This window comes from Macrobrachium rosenbergii, chromosome 58, assembly GCF_040412425.1.
Source record: "Macrobrachium rosenbergii isolate ZJJX-2024 chromosome 58, ASM4041242v1, whole genome shotgun sequence".
Taxonomy (NCBI): Eukaryota; Metazoa; Arthropoda; class Malacostraca; order Decapoda; family Palaemonidae; genus Macrobrachium; species Macrobrachium rosenbergii.
In genome coordinates, this window is record NC_089798.1 from 16,637,889 (window position 1) to 16,658,481 (window position 20,593).

The window sequence follows — 20,593 nt, forward strand, 5'->3', positions numbered from 1 at the left end:
TTCTGTTCAAGAAAACTATTAAGGTGGCTTTGTCTGTCCGTCCACAGTTTTTCTCTCCGCCCTCAGATCTTAAAAACTACTGAGGGGGCTAGAAGGCTGCAAATCGGTATGCTGATCATTCACCCTCCAATCATCAAACATATCAAATTGCAGCCCTCTAGTCTTAGTAGTTTTTATTCTATTTAAGGTTAAAGTAGCCATGATCGTGCGTCTGGCATCGCTATAGGTACCAACAACACAGGCCACCACCGGGCGGTGGCTGAAAGTTTCATGGACCGCGGCTGAGAGTTTCATGGGCCGTAGTTGAGCGTTTCATACAGCATTATACGCTGTACAGAAAACTCGATTGCGCCGAAGAAACGTCGGCGCATTTTTTAGTTGTTTATTCTTACAAACACTTTTTTTCTTTCTTTAGAAAACTGTTTACAAGCGCTCTTTGCCAGCATGCCAGCAAAACACCAGCTTTTCGCCGCTTGGCCAGTCGCCCGCATGATTGTTTCCACTACATGAACGAAAGTTTCGCGGCTCTCCTGCATGTGCCTTGTCGTCTTCTACATTTTTGTGCTGTTCTCTTCTCTTCTCCAATGATTTTATAGGCTGACCAACATAAAAATTGTCATATGAATTACATGGAGTTTGATACACACATTCTTCTGTATATAATTGCTTTTTTCATTGGTTTCTTCTTCAGTGGTCCAGTAACGTTCTTAAGTAATGGAGAGTATCTTTCAAATGGTTACTGTATAGTATTATAAGTAGGTTTTTTGTCACATGTTTCATTGTTATTACCATAAAAATAGATTTTGCCATTTTTAGTGCGCTGTCTGATAATCAGATATTTTCATGTCTTGCCTGTATTCGCAATTGCATCATTTCATCATCAGTACATTCTGAGCTACATACACAAAAACATGGATACGAACACCTGTTTCTTTATTTTATTGCTGTTGGTAGAATGGACATGTATGCACATAGGCAGTGATGTTGGTAGGTATTCTGTGCACACTAAAAATTAAGACCATTTTTAATTCACTGTATTAGGCAATCCAAAGATGGTAGTCTACCGTCATTCTCGATTTCCATAGCGAATTTTATCGATGTCACCAACTTCATTCAAGTTACTTCAGAAAATGTTCACATTTTCGTCCCCCAGCCAAGTGCATATACCGTCTGCATACCTGAAACCTTATTACACTTCATGGAATGATTTCGCTAAAATACTGCTTTCAGGAATTCCTGTACAGATTGCATACAACTGGAGAGGGAGGATTTCCCATGGCCATGCCCAAGTTTTGAGAGTAATGTTTCCAGATGAATTCGAATTTCCAATCTTTTACTCACTAGGGTTTCTTATAGAATGGTAGATCCAGCTGTCTGCTCACTAAGGTCTCAGATGAAACGTCTACCAAATTACCAGTAGGCACTTCGGTGATTGATGATAGCACATCCAAACTCTTTAACATAGAATCACTATTGCTCTATACATTACTTAGTTTGGTTTAAAATTCTTGTTCTTTATATTTACATCAGAAATGGGACCAACCAGTGGGTTCAGAATATCAACAAGGTATTTTGCAAAATAATGTGAATGCAGACGAACAGAGCTCATGACTGCATTTCTACTGTTCAAGGGAATGTAATAAAGCTTGATCACACAACATCTTTTTAATTAATAAGCTTTCTCTTCCCTTTAACAGTTCATTGGCTTTTTCGTTGAAATTGCTATTCCCACATACATAAAAAAATTTTCATCTTTAGAACATAATCACTTTTATTTAAAATTACCTGCGCCAGATTTGTCAGCTTCCATCCCGTGTACCTTTTACGTAATTACAATGGATTTATGGCTAGCGTAAATCTCTTTGGGAAATTTGGCGTCTCTTGTTTTTAGTTTCCTGTAAAAGAAAACTATTGAGATGGGATGGATGTGTCTGCCCCTCTACACTTTTTCTGTCCTTCCGCCCTCACATCTTAAAAACTTTTATGAGGTCTATGTAGAAAAATGATTATCTTTTGTGTGTACTTGTGTGAGTTAAGGCTGACTTACCCATGCGCAAACACAGAATCACGCATATATATCTTTGTATATTGAAACATACACACACACACACACACACACACACACACACACACACACATATATATATATATATATATATATATATATATATATATATATATATATATATATATTTATATGTGTAAACTTCATCACTTACACAGTTGTTCTGTGCATTGATACAATTACTAACAGGACCTCATGAAAACTGGATGGTATCTAGCGGAGATATTTATTCAAGAACAGTTACAAGCTCTATAGGACTAACAGTCCTCATTGTCAAGTATCCGTGGAATGACCAGACACATAAAAATACAGCTGGACTACGTGTCCGGTCATTCCATGGATACTTGACAATGAGGACTGTTAGTCCTATAAAGGTTGTAACTTTTCTTGAATAAATATTTCCGCCAGACACCATCCAGTTTTATTGAGGTCCTGCTAGTAATATATATATATATATATATATATATATATATATATATATATATATATATATATATATATGTGTGTGTATATGTGTGTGTATATATATGTATGTGTGTGTGTGTGTGTGTGTGTGCGTGTAAAAGAATGTGCTAAGCACTCAAATCCAGATAGTGAAGTTAAACGAATTTCAAGAAATGATAAGAGAATGTTTTGACAAACAGGCTGATAATGTTAATAAATCCGGTTGTTTAGGGAGTGGCACTGGCATTAGGAAAGCCACAGGATTATTAATGATTTATCCATGTGTGAAAAGAAAATATGGAAAATACTTATCAAAATGAAATATGAGTCAATAATAACATTAGATGAAAGTGACAAATGCTGGGAGGCAGATTTTCCTGCAGTGAGATCTTAAAAGAGATAGAAGGAGTAATTTCCTTGATACACCGTGGACTGAGGAAAGTCTGAATGTGTTATGAGTGAATTCAAACTTTGTCAAGTAGAAAACAGATGAAACTGAAATTCACTTCGTATTATAACTAGAATGCTTTGAAGAATAAGGAAAAAATAAACAGACCCTCACGGTTGAAGAAAATGCAGAAGTTGAAAATGTCAAATATTTGTGTTAAGATGTATTGTGCGGCAGTGTACAGAATCAGAAACCATCCTCTGATGTCTTTTGTTGATTATGAGAAGGCATTTGACAGTGTCCATAGATCAATATTAAGGAATATCTTGCGTCACTATGGTATTCCCGTTAAACATGCAAAGCTAATTTAAATTATACATGAACAAAGTGCATCCTAAGTTAATGCTTACGGGGTCTTGCCAACGCAATTTGCAATGAATAGTAGGATTCTTCAAGGAAATGTTTTTTCACCTTTGCTGTTTGACCTCCTCAGACTTTATAAATAAAAAAATGGTCGTAGATGGAAGAGAAGGCGTTGTTGATTGGATTGACGATAGAACTTGACAGACTTAGAATATGCAGATGACACTGAGTTCTTGTGGGTGACAAAAGACTTGGAAGACCCAGACCTACTTAGATGAGGACTATGAGAAGGGAGGCTATAGATGAGTGGAGATTTATGGAAGATAAAGCACAAGAAAAAAGAGAGTTGTGGATTTTCATAGGGTCCTTGATGTCACGCAACATTAGAGGCAGTGATGCATACACACACACACATATATATACATACATAGATATACACACTCACATATACAGTATATATATATATATATATATATATATATATATATATATATATATATATATATATATATATATTAAAGTCACATATCCACGCGTGACTTTTTATTTATAAATATTAAGCCACAAATATCATTTAATATCTAATTCAGTATATCTCGGGAATAACTTACACCCAAGGGAAATTATGATTTATAAGTGCTTCGTCATCGAACTTTGATAGGTAGTCAAATGCACTGCACACCGACGAAGCACTTGTCAATTATGATTTCCCCTCGGTGTACGTTATTCCCAGGTATAGTGAAATGTATGTTAAATATTTGTGGATAAATTATATATATATATATATATATATATATATATATATATATATATATATATATATATATATATATATATATATATATATATATATATATATATGTATGTGTGTATGTATACATTGTTCATGTCAGGACAGTCAGAAAAGCCGTGAGGATATCCTGGTATTCATTTTCGTGTTGGTTCTAATTAGAGAGGTAATCTGAACCTGAATGATGTAATGGTGTGCTCGTTCCATCAACATGATCCGAATAAACTCTTGTGATCGTCACTTTGCTTTTTTTTTTTTTGTCAGTAGGCTATATATAATATCACGAAGCCTTCGAGCGAAGTCCCGATAAATTTCGACATTCCAGTTGGTTTAGACCATGTGAAAAAAAGATGAAATCAGTCAAAATTCGTTGATGGGGATTGAGTCAAGTTCATTAGTTAGCAGCCCATTTCAGAAAAGGAGTCATGATACAGGCAGAGTAAGGATGATAAGAGTTTTGCAGTTATCAGTATGAGACGGTAATGGTTCATTTCTGGTTACTGTAGAGTGATTTATCAAAGCGTTTTTACAGCTAATCAGGGCGATTTATCAGAAACATACTGACTGAAAGATTGAAATGATGTAGATTGTGAAGCATTTTCCTAATACAAGAAATCATTGTTGCATTCTGGAAATGAACTGGATATAACTCGGCATCAAGGAGTCCACAGACACTTCCCTGGATAAAGGGAAGCGTGCAGAAGGGAGGGAAAACAGGACGAGGGCTGCCCGGTTCCCTCGACGCTTTGTTTTTGGACTCACCAACGAGAATCGCTGGTTACAGTGCGATAAAAAAAAATGCCTGTTACAATACGTACATTTGTACTGAAATATATTTTCAGTAGTTCTGATGAGGCTATCATTACCCTATCAACCGAAAATTTGTCACAATTACTTTCCGCTCATTTTATATATATTTACTCAGTTATTTATATTAGGGTAGGTGCAAAGGGAACACAAATACTTCCAAAGGACTGACAGTAGGTTGAAAGAGAGAAAACAGGTTGGAAGAAAATAGAGAACAAGGGAGAAAAGTAGTGGGTTTAGTACGGGAAAAATACGACAATCATACTTTTTGGAAGAAGAAAGTTGTTTGTTTTCAGAGAAACCAGACGTAGAAAGAGATAACTTCAGACTGATTAAGCACCCTCCGAAAAATCAATGTAAAGAACCGAAGTCTCTGCAAAGGAAATGTAAAAAGACACGAAAAAAGAACAACCAGACAGAAAAAGTGCAGGTAGCAAAATCACAAAGACCCCTACAGCGAAGAAAGGTCTGGGACTGAAGTGGAAGCAGCGTCGTCCACTAGACCAATTGCCTGATCTTCAGCAGTATTTTGAAGGGAGAGAAAAGAGAGCAATGCTCGAGAGTTGATAATACCCTGAGATGAAGGAAAGAATTTGCGGGATAGAATGAGAACTCCCGATATTTTTCAAAAGTCGTTTTAGCAACAGAGAAAAGTCTAAAGCAGTTAGAACAGAACATTCATAATATGAAACCGAACCCTTCTAATATATTAGAAAGGCTCAATTTCACTAGAGTTAAACAGAATTGGAGATATTACTTATTCTGTTAGCCAAACATGATTATGTTGCAAGTGTGAAAATAGAAAAAGAGCATAAATGAATATATGTACATCATTGGTGATTTCATCATATTCATGAGTATTGCTTCATTTATTCCATTAACTCAAGATCTGATACGTTTCAGCTGACAATGCTCGAAACCGATATCGTTCTTCTTTTGGGAACATGAATGTCACTGATCATAAATTCTCTCTCTCTTTCTCTCTCTCTCTCTCTCTCTCTCTCTCTCTCTCTCTCTGTCACTGTGAGAGAACTAAAGGAGGTAGAGGGGCATAGGCCCCCACACGGGCGAGATGAACGTTTGCTTCGTATAGTAGACTGGATTAGAAAATATGACCTCATCGAAACTGTGACGTCATAGACTGAAAACGCGAAAACGCTACCCACAGGAAAATTCATCATGCTTCGACCACGTGAATGCGGTGTCCCAAAGAATTGTGATTAATTTTCACACAAGGATGCGTGACGCAAAGGATTTCTGCGAAATTTCTCTATTCGTGTCTTTCCTGTGCTTTATCTTTCACATATCTCCACCCAGCCTCCCTTGTCTTAGTTTCCACCAAAGTAGGTGTAGGTCTTCCAACTCTCCTGTGGCCACATTAGCTCAGCTGACACTTGTCATATAGTCCCATTCTCCCAAGGGCCATGAAAAGCCTTCTTCTCTTCTTCATCATACCCCTGTAGGGAGTAGTGCCGTCAGTGCATCTCACGTGGTGCACTGTAGGCATTGCTTAAGTTTCTTTGCAACTTCTGATTCTTTTTACTGTACCTCTGTTCATATTCTCTTTCCACCTTCTCCCAACAACTGTTTCATAGTGCAGCTGAGAAGTTTTCCTCCTGTTACACTATTTTACTCTCAATTTCCCTTTCAGCGCAGAATGACCTTACGGGCCACAAGTTCCCAGCGCTTGGCCTGTGACCCAGATTTTACATTCCATTCCTTTCTTCACTACTGCTTCAACTTAATATGTGACTTCCGTAATTTCCCTTATGGTAGCCTTTCTAACTGTCTCCTTATATTCTTATTAAAGCTTTATCCTCAAATCGACAAAATATGTTCGTTGCCATTCATTTCGGTATACCAGTGCAGACCGCACTAATCTTTCTTGTGTATAATCTTGCTTTCTTGTGCAATTTTAATTCGTTTGATTTCCAGACCTTGTTCAGCGCTCCCGTTATTTTAGCTCCTTTTTTTAATATTTCACTAAATACAAACTCAAGAGAATTTGTGCTGGATATCTTTGTCCCCAAATATTTGAAAGATTCAGCCTCATTACAGTAACTCTTTCTCCGTCTGATGTTATTCCAGGCCTTCTTCTTGCATACTCTGTCCTTATTACTGTGTCTCAGTAGAGTTTCAATCATTACGCTAATACAAAACAAACCCTTGATTCCGTTTCATTACAAAATGTATGAAAATGGCAAACAGCAGAGATGAAATAACATTGCTTTGTAGAACCCTCTGTTTTACTGAAAATTCACTTGACAAGACTTCAAAAACTTTAACTCAATGAATAAATTCAGTTAGCTCTGCATGTTTAACGGGAATGCCATAGTGGCGCAAGAACTTCAATCATTTTGATCTGTGGACCCTGTCAAATGCCCCAAAAAGCTGTCAGAAGGTGATTTTTAAATTCCATACACTGCTGCACAAAGTCTTGCACAAATATTTGTCGTGAGCAACTCCTGCTTTTTCTATAACCAGCTTGTTCTTCGCTTAGATATTTATCAGTTTCTTTCTTTAGCTTACCGAGAATCAGCATACTGGATATTTTCATTACAACCGACGTAAGTTCACTACATCTACTGTATAGTTACCACAGTCAGTCAGGTCACCTATCTTTGGTGCCTTGCTTATGACTTCCAGTTCCCAATAAGCAGGCTGTACCCTAATTCCATATATGAGGGGAGACGAGCCCCAAGGAAACCACTGATATGACTACCCAAATGAGTCAAATGAAGCCGAGCTGAAAGGGGGAAACTTTTCAGCGAAGCGTCCCCCTGCATTGTCACCAATAGACAAACAAGACAAGCAAAAGATGCGCCCAAGTTTCTTCGGCGCAATCAAGTTTTCTGCACAGTGTATAATGCTGTATGAAACTCTCAGCCACGGCCCGGTAGTGGCCTGTGTTGGCACCTATATCTGTGCCAGACGCACGATCATGGCAATTTTAACCTTAAATAAAATAAAAACTGCTAAGGCTAGAGGACTGGAATCTGGTATGTTTGATGATTAGAGGATGAATGATCAACATACCAATGTGCAGCCCTCTAGCCTCAGTAGTGTTTAAGATCTGAGGGCGGACAGAAAAAGTGCGGACGGACAGACAAATAGCCATTCCAATAGTTTTCTTTGACAGAAAACTAAAAATGAAGGCGAATTATGAAATGTAATCAGTCTTCGTCTTTACTTCTCCAAATTTAATGTGAACCTTTGATGTTTCCTTTGTTTCTTTCACAACACAAACTTGATAACTCAGGAGCCAGCCACACAACCAAGCTTTCGGCGCGTCCAAACATTCGACCAAGTTTCAGCGCATCGCAAAATTTCTACTAAGTAAATTCTAAAGAACCGTAAATCAGCATCATTAAGGCGTCGTTCCGTTGTAGCAAAAAGATTATATGATTAATTAGTATTATTGTCTTTTGAAATCTTTATTTTCTTAGAGCGTATGCGTATTTTCATTTCATGTTGTTCATTTCATGAAACTAAAGGCAGTGTATATCTCGATTTCCATAACTGAATGGCTTAAGTTTTTATTCATATTGAAAAATGATATCCGTTTTCATGTTTTGGACAGAACCTAAACATTATAAGCTGTTATAAATGATAGTTGAAAATACGAAAATTCTTCTTGGTCTCTCGTTCTTCGACTATATTTGATTCTTCTTAGTGTCAACTACAGTCAATTTCAAAGAGTGGAGGTGAAGTGTGGGTGTTGAATGTGAATAATAGAAGAAGCCTGAAGCTTTTGAGATGAAATGTTTCCGTATTATAAGTGGTGCAAGAACAGAAACAGATAGAAATGTGGAGATGCGTGGGCAAGTGGTAAGAAGGTTACCATAGGTGAAAGAATGGATCAGAGTGATTTGAGATGGTTTGGTCATGTGGAAAGAATGGAGAATGGCAGGTTGGTGAAAGTGACGAGTAGACAGTGTTTGAAAGGGCCTTATCCAGGAAGCGCGAGAGTGCATGCTAGGTAAGGGTATTGTACATCAAAGCGCTACTAATGATAAACCTTCTGTGGAGGTCTACACACCAACTATGCCATGGAAGTTTTCTGCCTTGGTGGTTCATCCATGATTCAACAGCATAGCGTAGTGACTGCTGTGCTGTGCTGTGCTGTTTTGTTCTGTCAGGGGAAACAGTTTAATGTCGTAAAGAAAGTTATACATCCCTACAGTCACAGAACAACACATTCCTCGTGTTTTAAATTTGTATTACATATTTTATATTCATAGTGGTTATTTTCCATACAGTTTCTCACACTCATTTCTGATAGTTTTTATTGAAGTATGTGACCGCTTGATATTATTAATTCTAATCCTAAAAACCATCATACGCTAGTGGTTGAAGATTTTGCTTACTTTTATAAATATAAATATACTATGTGTATACACATGCATATGTATATATAATGTATACATATATATGTTTGTGTATGTATGTGTCGGCTAAGGCCGAATCATACTAGTTCTCAAAGTCCACAGTCACATACGATCGGCCCAAACGCAACGTAAACAACAAAGAATAGGTAGACAGATGTATATACACATGCAGCAAGAGAAAGATAAACAAAAAGAAGCACTCAAGTACAGATAGCAGAAGAAGAGAAAAGGAAAGAAGTGTGTTCTCGGATGCCTTACTGTACATCTCGCTCAAGGAATTAGAACTGCACTGCATTATCGTGGTTTCTCTCTGAGGGACAGAAGCACGCCAGGTGCTATAGAAATAACTTCCAGAGTCTTTTCTTGTTCTTAATCCATTATGAATTAACTCCTGTCTGAGAAATCGTTGTTTCGTGTGAAAGTTACGCTATTTGATGACCAATATCCGGATGAATTCTGTTATTAGTTATAATACGGTGCTAAATAAAAGCATGGCACTAAATATAATGTCTCAGATTTCACAAAAATGACCTTACATATTTCTGTATGCATTTGTGCCTCAATCAAGAATTCGCACTACCATTTTGGCCTCACTGATATTCACGGATACTATGTTAGCACTCTTCCAACATCAAGCATTTCCAATCAACTCTCCTGTTCCCCGTCAAACTCTTGTGTTTATTCCTCGGTTATTTCAAGTGAGAATTTCATTATCTTCATTGATGAAAGAGACATACTTTAACGCCAGTGTATTGAACCTGCATTTTGGCTAAACCTGTCGCAATCTCACGTACAAGTTTACTACAGGTAATGAATGGACATTGTCATGACTGGTCAAAGTTTTCTTTTGATAAAATATATTAAATAGATATATGGTTTGTTCATATAATGCATTTCAGCATTAATTTTAGACGAAAACCTCCTTTGTACACTTGAAGAAAACAAGATATAAATGCGAGTCACGTCTGCAACTGCATCTGTCCTGCTTCTAGAAAAACAAAAAACACTGTTACCAGTTACTTAATAGATCAATACACTTTCTTATAATATTTTAGCAAAACTCCATATTATCGAATTCGGAAATCATTTCTTTCGCAGCAGTTCTGCCTCGGCCTTGTCATCGCGCTCTTTCCATGTTTCGTTTACTTTAGTATTGTATCTGGTACGATAGATCGAAGGGTTCATGAATGTCTCAGCACATTTAACAACAAATTAACTAGTCATTGCAAAAAAACCAGTCAAAATGAGGGCTTGCCTTATTCCTAATCATTCCTAAAACAGTTTTCGCATTAGTTTAACACCAGTCGCAAAACGCGACCTCAGCCTAGGGGCGTGGCTACAATACCTCTACCCTGAAGAACTTGTACAAGGCTTTTGATTTTCTCTGTTGACTCTCCTTTCAGCCGTCACCTTGCCAGGGGGTCTTCCTGAAACTCCTGATAATGAGAGAGTTCTGACATCAAACTGCGCATTGTTCCAATTGAAAATGTGCACACTTGTGAATGGCATACAGCGATACTTTTAATGTAGCCTGAAGGTCGTCAAATACGAGTATATTCATTTTTTACCTGGTTGACTGAAAATGTCTTCTATTTTTAGTATATCTACGATGTGTATTTGGATTTAGGTCACCATTAACCTTTCAGTGATATCAGCTCTCTCTCTCTCTCTCTCTCTCTCTCTCTCTCTCTCTCTCTCTCTCTCTCTCTCTCAGTTCTTCGGTGACTGGTCGGTACCGTTCTCGGCTAGCACACTGCAGGGCCCGAGTTCGAATCTCCGGCCGGCCAATGAAAGAAGTAGAGGAATTTATGTCTGGTGATAGAAATTAATTTCTCGGTATAATGTGGTTCGGATTCCACAATAAGCTGTAGGTCCCATTGCTAGGTAACCAATTGGTTCTTAGCCACGTAAAACAAGCCTAATCCTTCGGGCCAGCCCTAGGAGAGCTGTTAATCAGCTCAGTGGTCTGGTTAAACTAGAATATACTCTCTCTCTCTCTCTCTCTCTCTCTCTCTCTCTCTCTCTCTCTCTCATGGAAGCTAATTGGTGGCCTTATAGACTCAGCACACGTATTCCATGCAGTCACTAAATTCACGCTGTTTTATAAAAGAAAACTACAGGAATAACAGAGAGAGAGAGAGAGAGAGAGAGAGAGAGAAAGTTGAAGTCTTAGTTACACTTTGATCTATCATAATGTTTCAGGCTAATTAAAGATGAAAGGCGTTTCCTTGAGCAATGAATGAAATCCTTACCTGTCATGAAGTTCATTTCGTATAATTATTCTCTAGAGTCAAAGAACTGAACACGAATTGTGTACTTATGTTTTTATTTTCCACCGCGTCCTTTAGTTTCTTATCGACTAATTCTCTGGAATATCTACTGTAGTATAGCTTTGCTACTAATAATCACCCTTCATTCGAATGGGCTTGTGCACTTGTCCATTCCGTAAGTAGTCTTGATATATATTGACACTGGAAACAGACAGATGCATATGTATGTATGTATGTATATATATATATATATATATATATATATATATATATATATATATATATATATATATATATATATATATATATATATATATCTCCAGGGGAAGCATAGGGAAAGGCGTCGTACTCAGGTACATTTATTTTGCCAACGTTTCACGATTCATAATCGCATCCTCAAGGCTATAATAAAGATACAAACGAACTTAAAACCAAGCCCTGCATAATCCATTAAAATTACGCAATATTTAATCAAATTTAATGAACATCAGCATGTAAATTTATGAACAACTTAAAACAGGAAATTATACTAAACATTAAAAATATGTACAAAATATCTATAAGATTCTAAAAACAGTAAAAATATTTAAAACATTTAAAACACTAAAAATTGTAAGGCTATTCTGTACCTTATCCTCGCAAAGGACGGGCAGTGACTGAGAGTTTCGTAAAACAAACAACGCACCTTAGGCAATAAACAACTGTACAGAGGAGGATTGCATATTTAAAGACGGAACTATCTTTTTATCATAAGGGACTCCAAGATTGTTAGGTCGTTTTCATTATGTACTTGACCTATAATTGCAAAGTCCTTATCTTCAATGTATGCTTTGCATGACCTAGAATGGTTCCTAATATTTGACTGTTCGGGATTTGATAATCTACTGCCCGTTCTAAAACTTACGCCCCTGTGGGAATCTATTCTCACCTTGAGTAGCCTCTTCGTACAACCCACATAAGTCCCGTGATCACATCTCAGGCACGTATATTTATAAATAACATTAGATTTTAGAAGAGGACTAAGGCGGTCTTTCATTCTGAACAGGGATCCGATCGTTAATGGATTTTTGGAACTATTTTAAGGTTTAGGGCGTTCTTTTTGAATTACTCTAATTGGTTTACTTTTAATGAGGAAATTAACTTTCTTTCCCAGTATCTTAAAAATAACTGCTTTCAGACAAACTATTGTTTAAAATGCTAAGGAAAATGCTAAATGCTAGGTTCATGGAGGTACCATCAGTTTCGACAGCACCAAAATTGAAAATGTTTGCCAGCTTCCCTTTTTTACATGATGACCTTTTCAGGAAAAAGTTCCTGACGATAATTCAAAAAGAATTCCCGGCCCTAAACCTTAAAATAGTTCCAAAAAATCCATTAACGATCGGATCCCTGTTCAGAATGAAAGACCGCCTTAGTCCTCTTCTAAAATCTAATGTTATTTATAAATATACGTGCCCGAGATGTGATCACGGGACTTATGTGGGTTGTACGAAGAGGCTACTCAAGGTGAGAATAGATTCCCACAGGGGCGTAAGTTTTAGAACGGGCAGTAGATTATCAAATCCCGAACAGTCAAATATTAGGAACCATTCTAGGTCATGCAAAGCATATTGAAGATAAGGACTTTGCAATTATAGGTCAAGTACATAATGAAAACGACCTAACAATCTTGGAGTCCATTATGATAAAAAAGATAGTTCCGTCTTTAAATATGCAATCCTCCTCTGTACAGTTGTTTATTGCCTAAGGTGCGTTGTTTGTTTTTACGAAACTCTCAGTCACTGCCCGTCCTTTGCGAGGATAAGGTACAGAATAGCCTTACAATTTTTTAGTGTTTTAAATGTTTTAAATATTTTTTACTGTTTTTAGAATCTTATAGATATTTTGTACATATTTTTAATGTTTAGTATAATTTCCTGTTTTAAGTTGTTCATAAATTATTTTCAAGCTTTCTACATGCTGATGTTCATTAAATTTGATTAAATATTGCGTAATTTTAATGGATTATGCAGGGCTTGGTTTTAAGTTCGTTTGTATCTTTATTATAGCCTTGAGGATGCGATTATGAATCGTGAAACGTTGGCAAAATAAATGTACCTGAGTACGACGCCTTTCCTATGCTTCCCTGGAGAGATGTACCTAGAGCTGCAGCTCCGTCTTCTAAGGATATATATATATATATATATATATATATATATATATATATATATATATATATATACTGTATATATATATACCTGTATACACACACACACACACACACATATATATATATATATATACATATATATATATATATATATATATATATAATCTCTGAAATCTTGTGGGTAGTATGTTTGTCGTCTTCTCCTCCCAGACAGTTGCGCCTAGCTGTAGTTGCAAATTGGTCGGCATATGCAACTTGATGGGGCATATGCGGCTGTGCATTGTATTTTGCAGGGTTGTAGTCTTCCACCCCAAAATTTAACTGTAATGATTTTCTGACCCTTACACTGACTGCGAATCTGTGGAATCAAAGTAACATAACCAGACTGATATTTACGTAAAAACAGACGTCCTTGCTTGAGACTAACTCCAAAAACCACACTCATTCAATTCTTTTGTCTAAGTTTTGTGTTTGCATACATAGCTGTTATCAAACCCCTTTTTGTAAATTGACACTAGCACATACTGCATTTTGTTTGAGGGAGGTGGGTGTGATTAGACATCGACGATAGGAGCCGGGACAAAATCTTATTGGTTTCCAGGATGGTTTACCTCCCGACACTCCAGTTTCCTTTCTTTTACAATGTGATTTATGCATTAATTAGCTGTTTCGTGCACACGATGATATTATTACGTGTACCCTTCGTACCGAACGCATCTCTGTGGCGCAATGCTTAAAATACTGCCGTCAGCGTAGTGAAAAACCATATTGAACCGAAATTGTCTTCATTAAAAACAATCCCTGACTATTTATAGCTAGTTTTCAGCCTGAATAACAGCGTACTCTACTAATATACATATAATGAATACATATATACTGATATACTGAGCCTATTTCTCTCCCAGTGTAGTTATAACATCCATTCAGCCCACTACTCTTATCACTAGGAATGAAGAGCGAGAAAAGATTATCAAAGGATGAGTAAATCTAAACTTGTTAGAGGTGTGCATCGAGTCTAGCGATCACATTCACCCATTCTGTGTTTTGTAAATGTCACACTGACCACTCGCAGACCAAAAGCCCTTGTGGGGGTTGGGGGGCGGGGTGTCAGACACAAATGGGGGAAAACAAAAGCTGAGAGATTACTAAACTGTTAATAAATAGTCTCACAATATCTTCCATGTCTCCTGAAGATGAACAAGCTTCCATTCACCTAAAATCAACCAGTATAATATCCGGATGTACTGTAACATCACAATGAGTCATTTTCATGATTAACTTGCGTTACTGCTTTCTACCTAATCACTAAATGGACATCATGCTCTTTGCTTGCCATCCTCTCACATCTCGCTTATGCAAAAATTTCCTGGCGTAAAATCCGGAGGAAAGTGTTCTGACGTCTCATGCCGGACCATCAAAACAGCCCCTGGATGGCTTCTGAAAACATCACGAACCCGGCGTTCGTTCTCCTGTCAGGAGAATAGTGGCAGTGACAGAGTCAGAGAGAGAGAGAGAGATAAGAAAAGAAGCAGGACGTCTTTTCCGCCTCCTCTTGTATATGAAGATCGTGCATAACGTCAGAAGGTAATCTTGATCTAGGAATTTTCAACTGGAGCCATGAAAACGGAAAATGTGCTTTATGTAAGGAGTATCCTACTGCCGAGCTCTTTCATTTTGAATTTGACGATTACTCTTTTGTTTATATGCACAGTCGGTCAGTTCATTTGTTTTTTATTATTACTTATTTGGTTTTGTATTGGGAATTGGGTGACTCCAGTATTTAAAATCCTATAGCATCGAACCAAGCCATTGTGTATTTATTCTTTCTTTTTTTGACGAAGACAAATTTCACCCATATGTCTTCAGCGAATAATCAATAAAGATTCAGTAAATATCTGACTTTTTCCAGCTATCAGGTAAAGGAATCCAGTTGCATTCCTTCCTAACGCACTTCATACGGCTTAAGATCACCAAATAATTGTGCCGCTGGTTACTCGAGAGTCTGTTTGTATGGGGGATGTATGAATGAAATACAAGAGTGGTTGACTTCTTCAAACAGGATGCATGGTATGACGTAAAAGATTCAATTTATCCTCGATGGAAAACATTAAATAAAAAGATAGAATTCCGGAAATCATTGCTCAAAGCAGCGAAACGTTGTGGCAACGGATGCAAGATTGTTTTTGTTGTTTTGAGCGAAAAAAAAACTCAACTAAACCGACGAGACACGTCCAGGCTATGCTGCTCACTGACACTAGAGCTCTGGCAGTTTATTTTCGTCCAAGAATTTGGTGGCGAATGATTGTCTTTTCATTTTATGGGCTGTCAACGTAAAGGTCAGCCTATGGGATGGGGAAGAGGCGACTTCTGAGTGCTGGTTGGTTTTCGCCGATAATAAACTGAGCAACGGTGCACTAGAAGGGAAATGATCACCTTTAAACTTTTTTTTTTATACTTGAAGCCGTTTCAGCTTACGTTAACTTGTGACTATCACATGTTATCTGTTGTATGCAGGATTTCCTACCCTCATTAGTCAGTGTCGACTGGGAAAACTGAAACTCCAGCAATACTAATGAATTCATGTAAAAACCAAGTATTTAATTATTAAATGAATACACTTGAATGATGAAGTTAAAGTTTTCTAGTCGACTTTAATTAATGTAGGAAGAAAACCGGATGAAAGATTTTTCAGTCACGCTTATCAAAGAGGGCATAGTGAGAATGATTCATTTGAAAAAAGCGAGAGTGTAAACGTTAATCTCTGTTATCAAGAAATGATAGCAGGACGCGCAGAGGTCAACCCTGGGTAAAAACGCGAGCAGCAGAGGAACTCCAAACAACAATTCAGCACTTCGACTGGCCATTTCGTATCGGTTCGACAGGAATAAGCAAAGCAAAGCAAAGCAAAGCAAAGCATCTGATTACACGATTTATAGGATGTGGCAAAGGTCATATTACTTATCAAAATCAACATCCCGTTTGATCACTGAGTGCAACTCTTCGTGAGGCAGACCGAAGCAGCTGTCAGTTATTTACAGTCCCTTTTCTGCTAAGTTTTTCTGTCCCAGATCGTGTCAAAAAAAAAAAACTGTTAAACAATGCAGATATACAAACAAAATCATGTTTTTGCCAGCTTTGGGAAGTTTCTGAACTTAGAGAAGCTGATGACAGGCATCCTTCTAGAAAAGTTTGATTCTGGAAAGCCACGCCACCTTCTGAGTGTAACCGCGAGGACAACCGCCACATCTCAAACATTCAAGGGCTTGTTCGCAGAACTGTCTCAGAAGGAATCGTTTTTCCAGGAAAGAAAACCAAAATATTTCAGCTGTAAAGAACACCGAAGAAAATAACTTCGCTATGGAAGACTTTCAGTAGTTTTTTACTTGTTCAAAATTTTAGCTGCTGTCAAAAGGAAACGTCATTAAGGATAACAACTACTGAAAACAGAAATACAAGACCATAAGGCTCTGCTGTATACTGTAAGTACAGACTTACGTTAGTTATGTCAACATAGTTATTCGTTCGTGTGTAGGCAAAGTAATTTTATTCGACAATTGTTTGCCGAGCGCGCTTCGTAGAAACGAAAGCCGCAGGTTATAAACAAGAGATTACTAACCACTGACCTTTGTGGTTTGTGTTGCTTCACTAATCTAGCACAGAACTTTCAGCTCATGCTTCCTCGCCACAACAATGAAACAAGACTGCGCACTAACTAAGCAAAGCGAGGGCTATTTTTCATCCATGGTCTTTAAACAGTGATCTCGTCATGTCTTGCGATACACTTCAACTGTCCAGCCAGAAGTGTCAGACAGTCTCGGAACAGCAACAGAATGAAAATAAAACAAGCGGCTAAAGCTCTGTGCAAGTGGCTCAAAGGACCGCCTCTCCACCTCCATACAAACTAACTGATGTGGAAGATTGCGTTGGCTAACCACAAATTACACAAACATAACCTCGTAAATTGCATAAGATCTTCCATTGAATGCCACTGCTTATGGTTATATTTGAGGTTTAACATGCAAAAATGACCAACTAATATAATACACGCACACAGGCACATACACACACACGTACATACATACATATTATATACTATATATATATATATATATATATATATATATATATATATATATATATATATATATATATATATATATATATATATTATATGTGTATAAATATATATACATATGGCTATACAAATAAATAAATATTATATATATATATATATATATGTGTGTGTGTGTGTGTGTGTGTGTGTGTGTGTGTGTGTGTGTGTGTGTGTGCGTAATCCTTATTTTATTCGGGTACATCCTGGAGTATCTTTCAAGGGCTCCCTACAGCTAATTCCATGGATGTCAATCTCATTTGTAAAGCTCCATGCCTCTGTCATACATCCATCCATATATATAATCATGTATTTGGTTCTTCATGCGCAAGCGTTCGGCAATGCACGTGACTGATACCCATGACTGTCTCTGTGAATGTCATTTGCATTCATTCAGTTTTCGAGTCTTGTGGTCTCGCAAATATTTTAAAAGTGATTTTGGTATTCTCAGCCAAATGATGCAAAAAGTTTCTATTCCATCAAAAATGATTACTAGTTACTTTGCAGAACAGAAAATGAATGGAGACAATAAGAATCTTCGCTGCAAGCGAGAACTGTCTTCGTTGCACAACTATTTCCAGATACCTTGTGAAACTGATTTATTGCCATATAATTCATACGGCGATTTCAAAGATTGCACGTAAGAAAGTGATCACTTTATAGTACTATTTTATTGTCCTCACTAGTTACATCTGTTCTGTTCTTTTTACTTACTTGTTCATTTACCAATAATTACCAGTCATGAGTATTATACAGTTCTATGGAGCTCATTGACCAAACCTTGTTTATGATAATAATAACAACAACAACAAAGCATAATAATAATAGTAATAATGGTGCATATCAAGAGATACATACCGCAGAAGCACCAGACTGCATGTAGGGAAAGCATGCAACACTTTAAAATTCATCATTGATTTTATTTTCGTCACTTGACTGAAGATTAAGAGTCACCCAATGAAATACTTTTAGCTGACTATGAAGAAAGAGAAGTCAAACGATTGCACTTTTATAAATCTCCACATAGAATTAAATTGTCACTCCTGACTCACCTTGTCTTTTAGAGACCCCGTGGTCCTCAGATCCTCTTTGTCAGAGGAGCTGGATGGCGCAGTTTTCGCCTGCGTTTGCAGCTCCTTCTTTGTCTCATCGAGAAGGGCGCATCTCTTCTTGTGATTTTCCCTGTAGCGTCCACTCTTCGATATGGAGACTTTCCTCCTGTGTAGGAGTTCACTTGGGATGGGGCACTCGGTGTCGGCCTCTGCCTCACCCACAGGTCCTTTCTCTGTGCTGGGAACAGAAGGCGACTGACTTCTCTTTTCACCACAGGCCCCTCCATGGAACTGGTTACTCTTGAAATTGTGGAATCTTTTAAGTACACTCGCCATGCTTTCTTCTTCCTTCCTAAAAATAATTGACTAAAACTCTCTCTCACGAGATGCAGTTCACTATCTAATTATGATACTGGTACGAACAGTGTTCAGTCCTCTAAAATGATGATAGGCTTTTCTGAAATGATGCCCTGGTAAATTAACTGACTTTTTCTTAAAATTTTAATATTCAGAGCCCACCCGTCTTTTCTGTTAAATAATTCACTAAGAGGTCGTATCATTTGTCACGTAAGTTTTGATATGAAAATATTTATCCATTGCGCTCCTGAATACGATAAAGACTAGCGACAAGCAGAGACGAGTATCTTCCTTCCCCAACCGACTGCGCGAGAGCCGAGCCGCGTTACCTTTCCCTCCGAAAGGCAGACGCAATATGCAACGTCGACACACTTCTTTCCCAGCTGTCCTGTCATAGAACTACTCCCATTGGCTAAGTGGAGTTATGACATCATCACGTGCCAACCAGTAAGCGTCTCGCACTCCCACGCTTCCCAGGTTAGCGAAAAGACCGATGACGTCATGGTCTTGACGTCTACTTCCATTCTCTTTTGATAATCAGAGTTTGGTATTAGAGTCTGGAGCGGCTGATTTCATTTTACTACCACCAGTAAGAGATTAATAGAAGAAATATGTACAGGTAAACGAAATAAACGCGTTTTCCCTCGTTTTTATCACAGCTATCTGCAGTCCAGACCTCTCCTCCCCCATCGTGACTTTCACCTCTTGCACGAAGATAAGCAGATGAAACCGTTCAATTTAAGGTGAAAGTTCCAGCCCTGACCCGAAATAAAAAGGAATGAAATGTATGAAAGCCCAAATGGCGAGGAATATGGAAAGATTTATCTTAATGGACGAAAGTAAAGTTCGTTTTCCCTTTTTTGCCGTCTTTATCGCTACGGTCGCGAATTTTATTGGTGCATCTACCGCTTAAGTTTTAATTTTAAAATAAAAATAGTTCCTGTATTGTACAGTGGCAATTCTCATCGTCAGTCTTGAAAAATCTAGCAAAGCAATGCAATGATCACAGCGAGTGGGTCTGTTTTGTAGATGGGACCTTCCCAACTGCCCTTTTGTGTTGCTCTCTTTTATGGCAAAGCGATTCTGTGAGACTGCACTCGTTGTCGTTTAGTCTGACCGCGCTACTGAACTACCACGCTAAGTTGCTGCCATAAGCCTGATATTCAAGATATTTCAGTCACTCGACTACCGGCTCACGAGAGAGAGAGAGAGAGAATGTGATTATCTCCTGAACTAAAATGAGTTCAAACTGAAGATTATCCGATGGCATTACCGCATCGTAACAACCATAGACCTTCTTAAAGCACTAGAAAGGTTTGAAACAATCTTCTTTTCAAGATTATTTCATCAGCAGCCGAAGCCAGGCTTCCAGACGTCGTTGCTGTACTTACTTATGGTCATTGTTGAGT

At 37.7% G+C, this 20,593-nt stretch overlaps 1 protein-coding gene across 1 annotated transcript in view; it reads right to left on the reverse strand.

Annotated features, from left to right (window-relative positions):
* The window catches only part of LOC136837211 (uncharacterized), a 27,267-nt gene extending 7,724 nt beyond the window's left edge, over positions 1-19,543 (reverse strand). Inside the window, exon 1 of the mRNA XM_067101884.1 lies at positions 18,828-19,543. Within this exon, the coding sequence (XP_066957985.1) occupies positions 18,828-19,163 (336 nt within the window). The 5' untranslated portion in view covers positions 19,164-19,543. The remainder of the gene's footprint in view (positions 1-18,827) is intronic.
* Between the last annotated feature and the right edge of the window lie 1,050 nt (positions 19,544-20,593).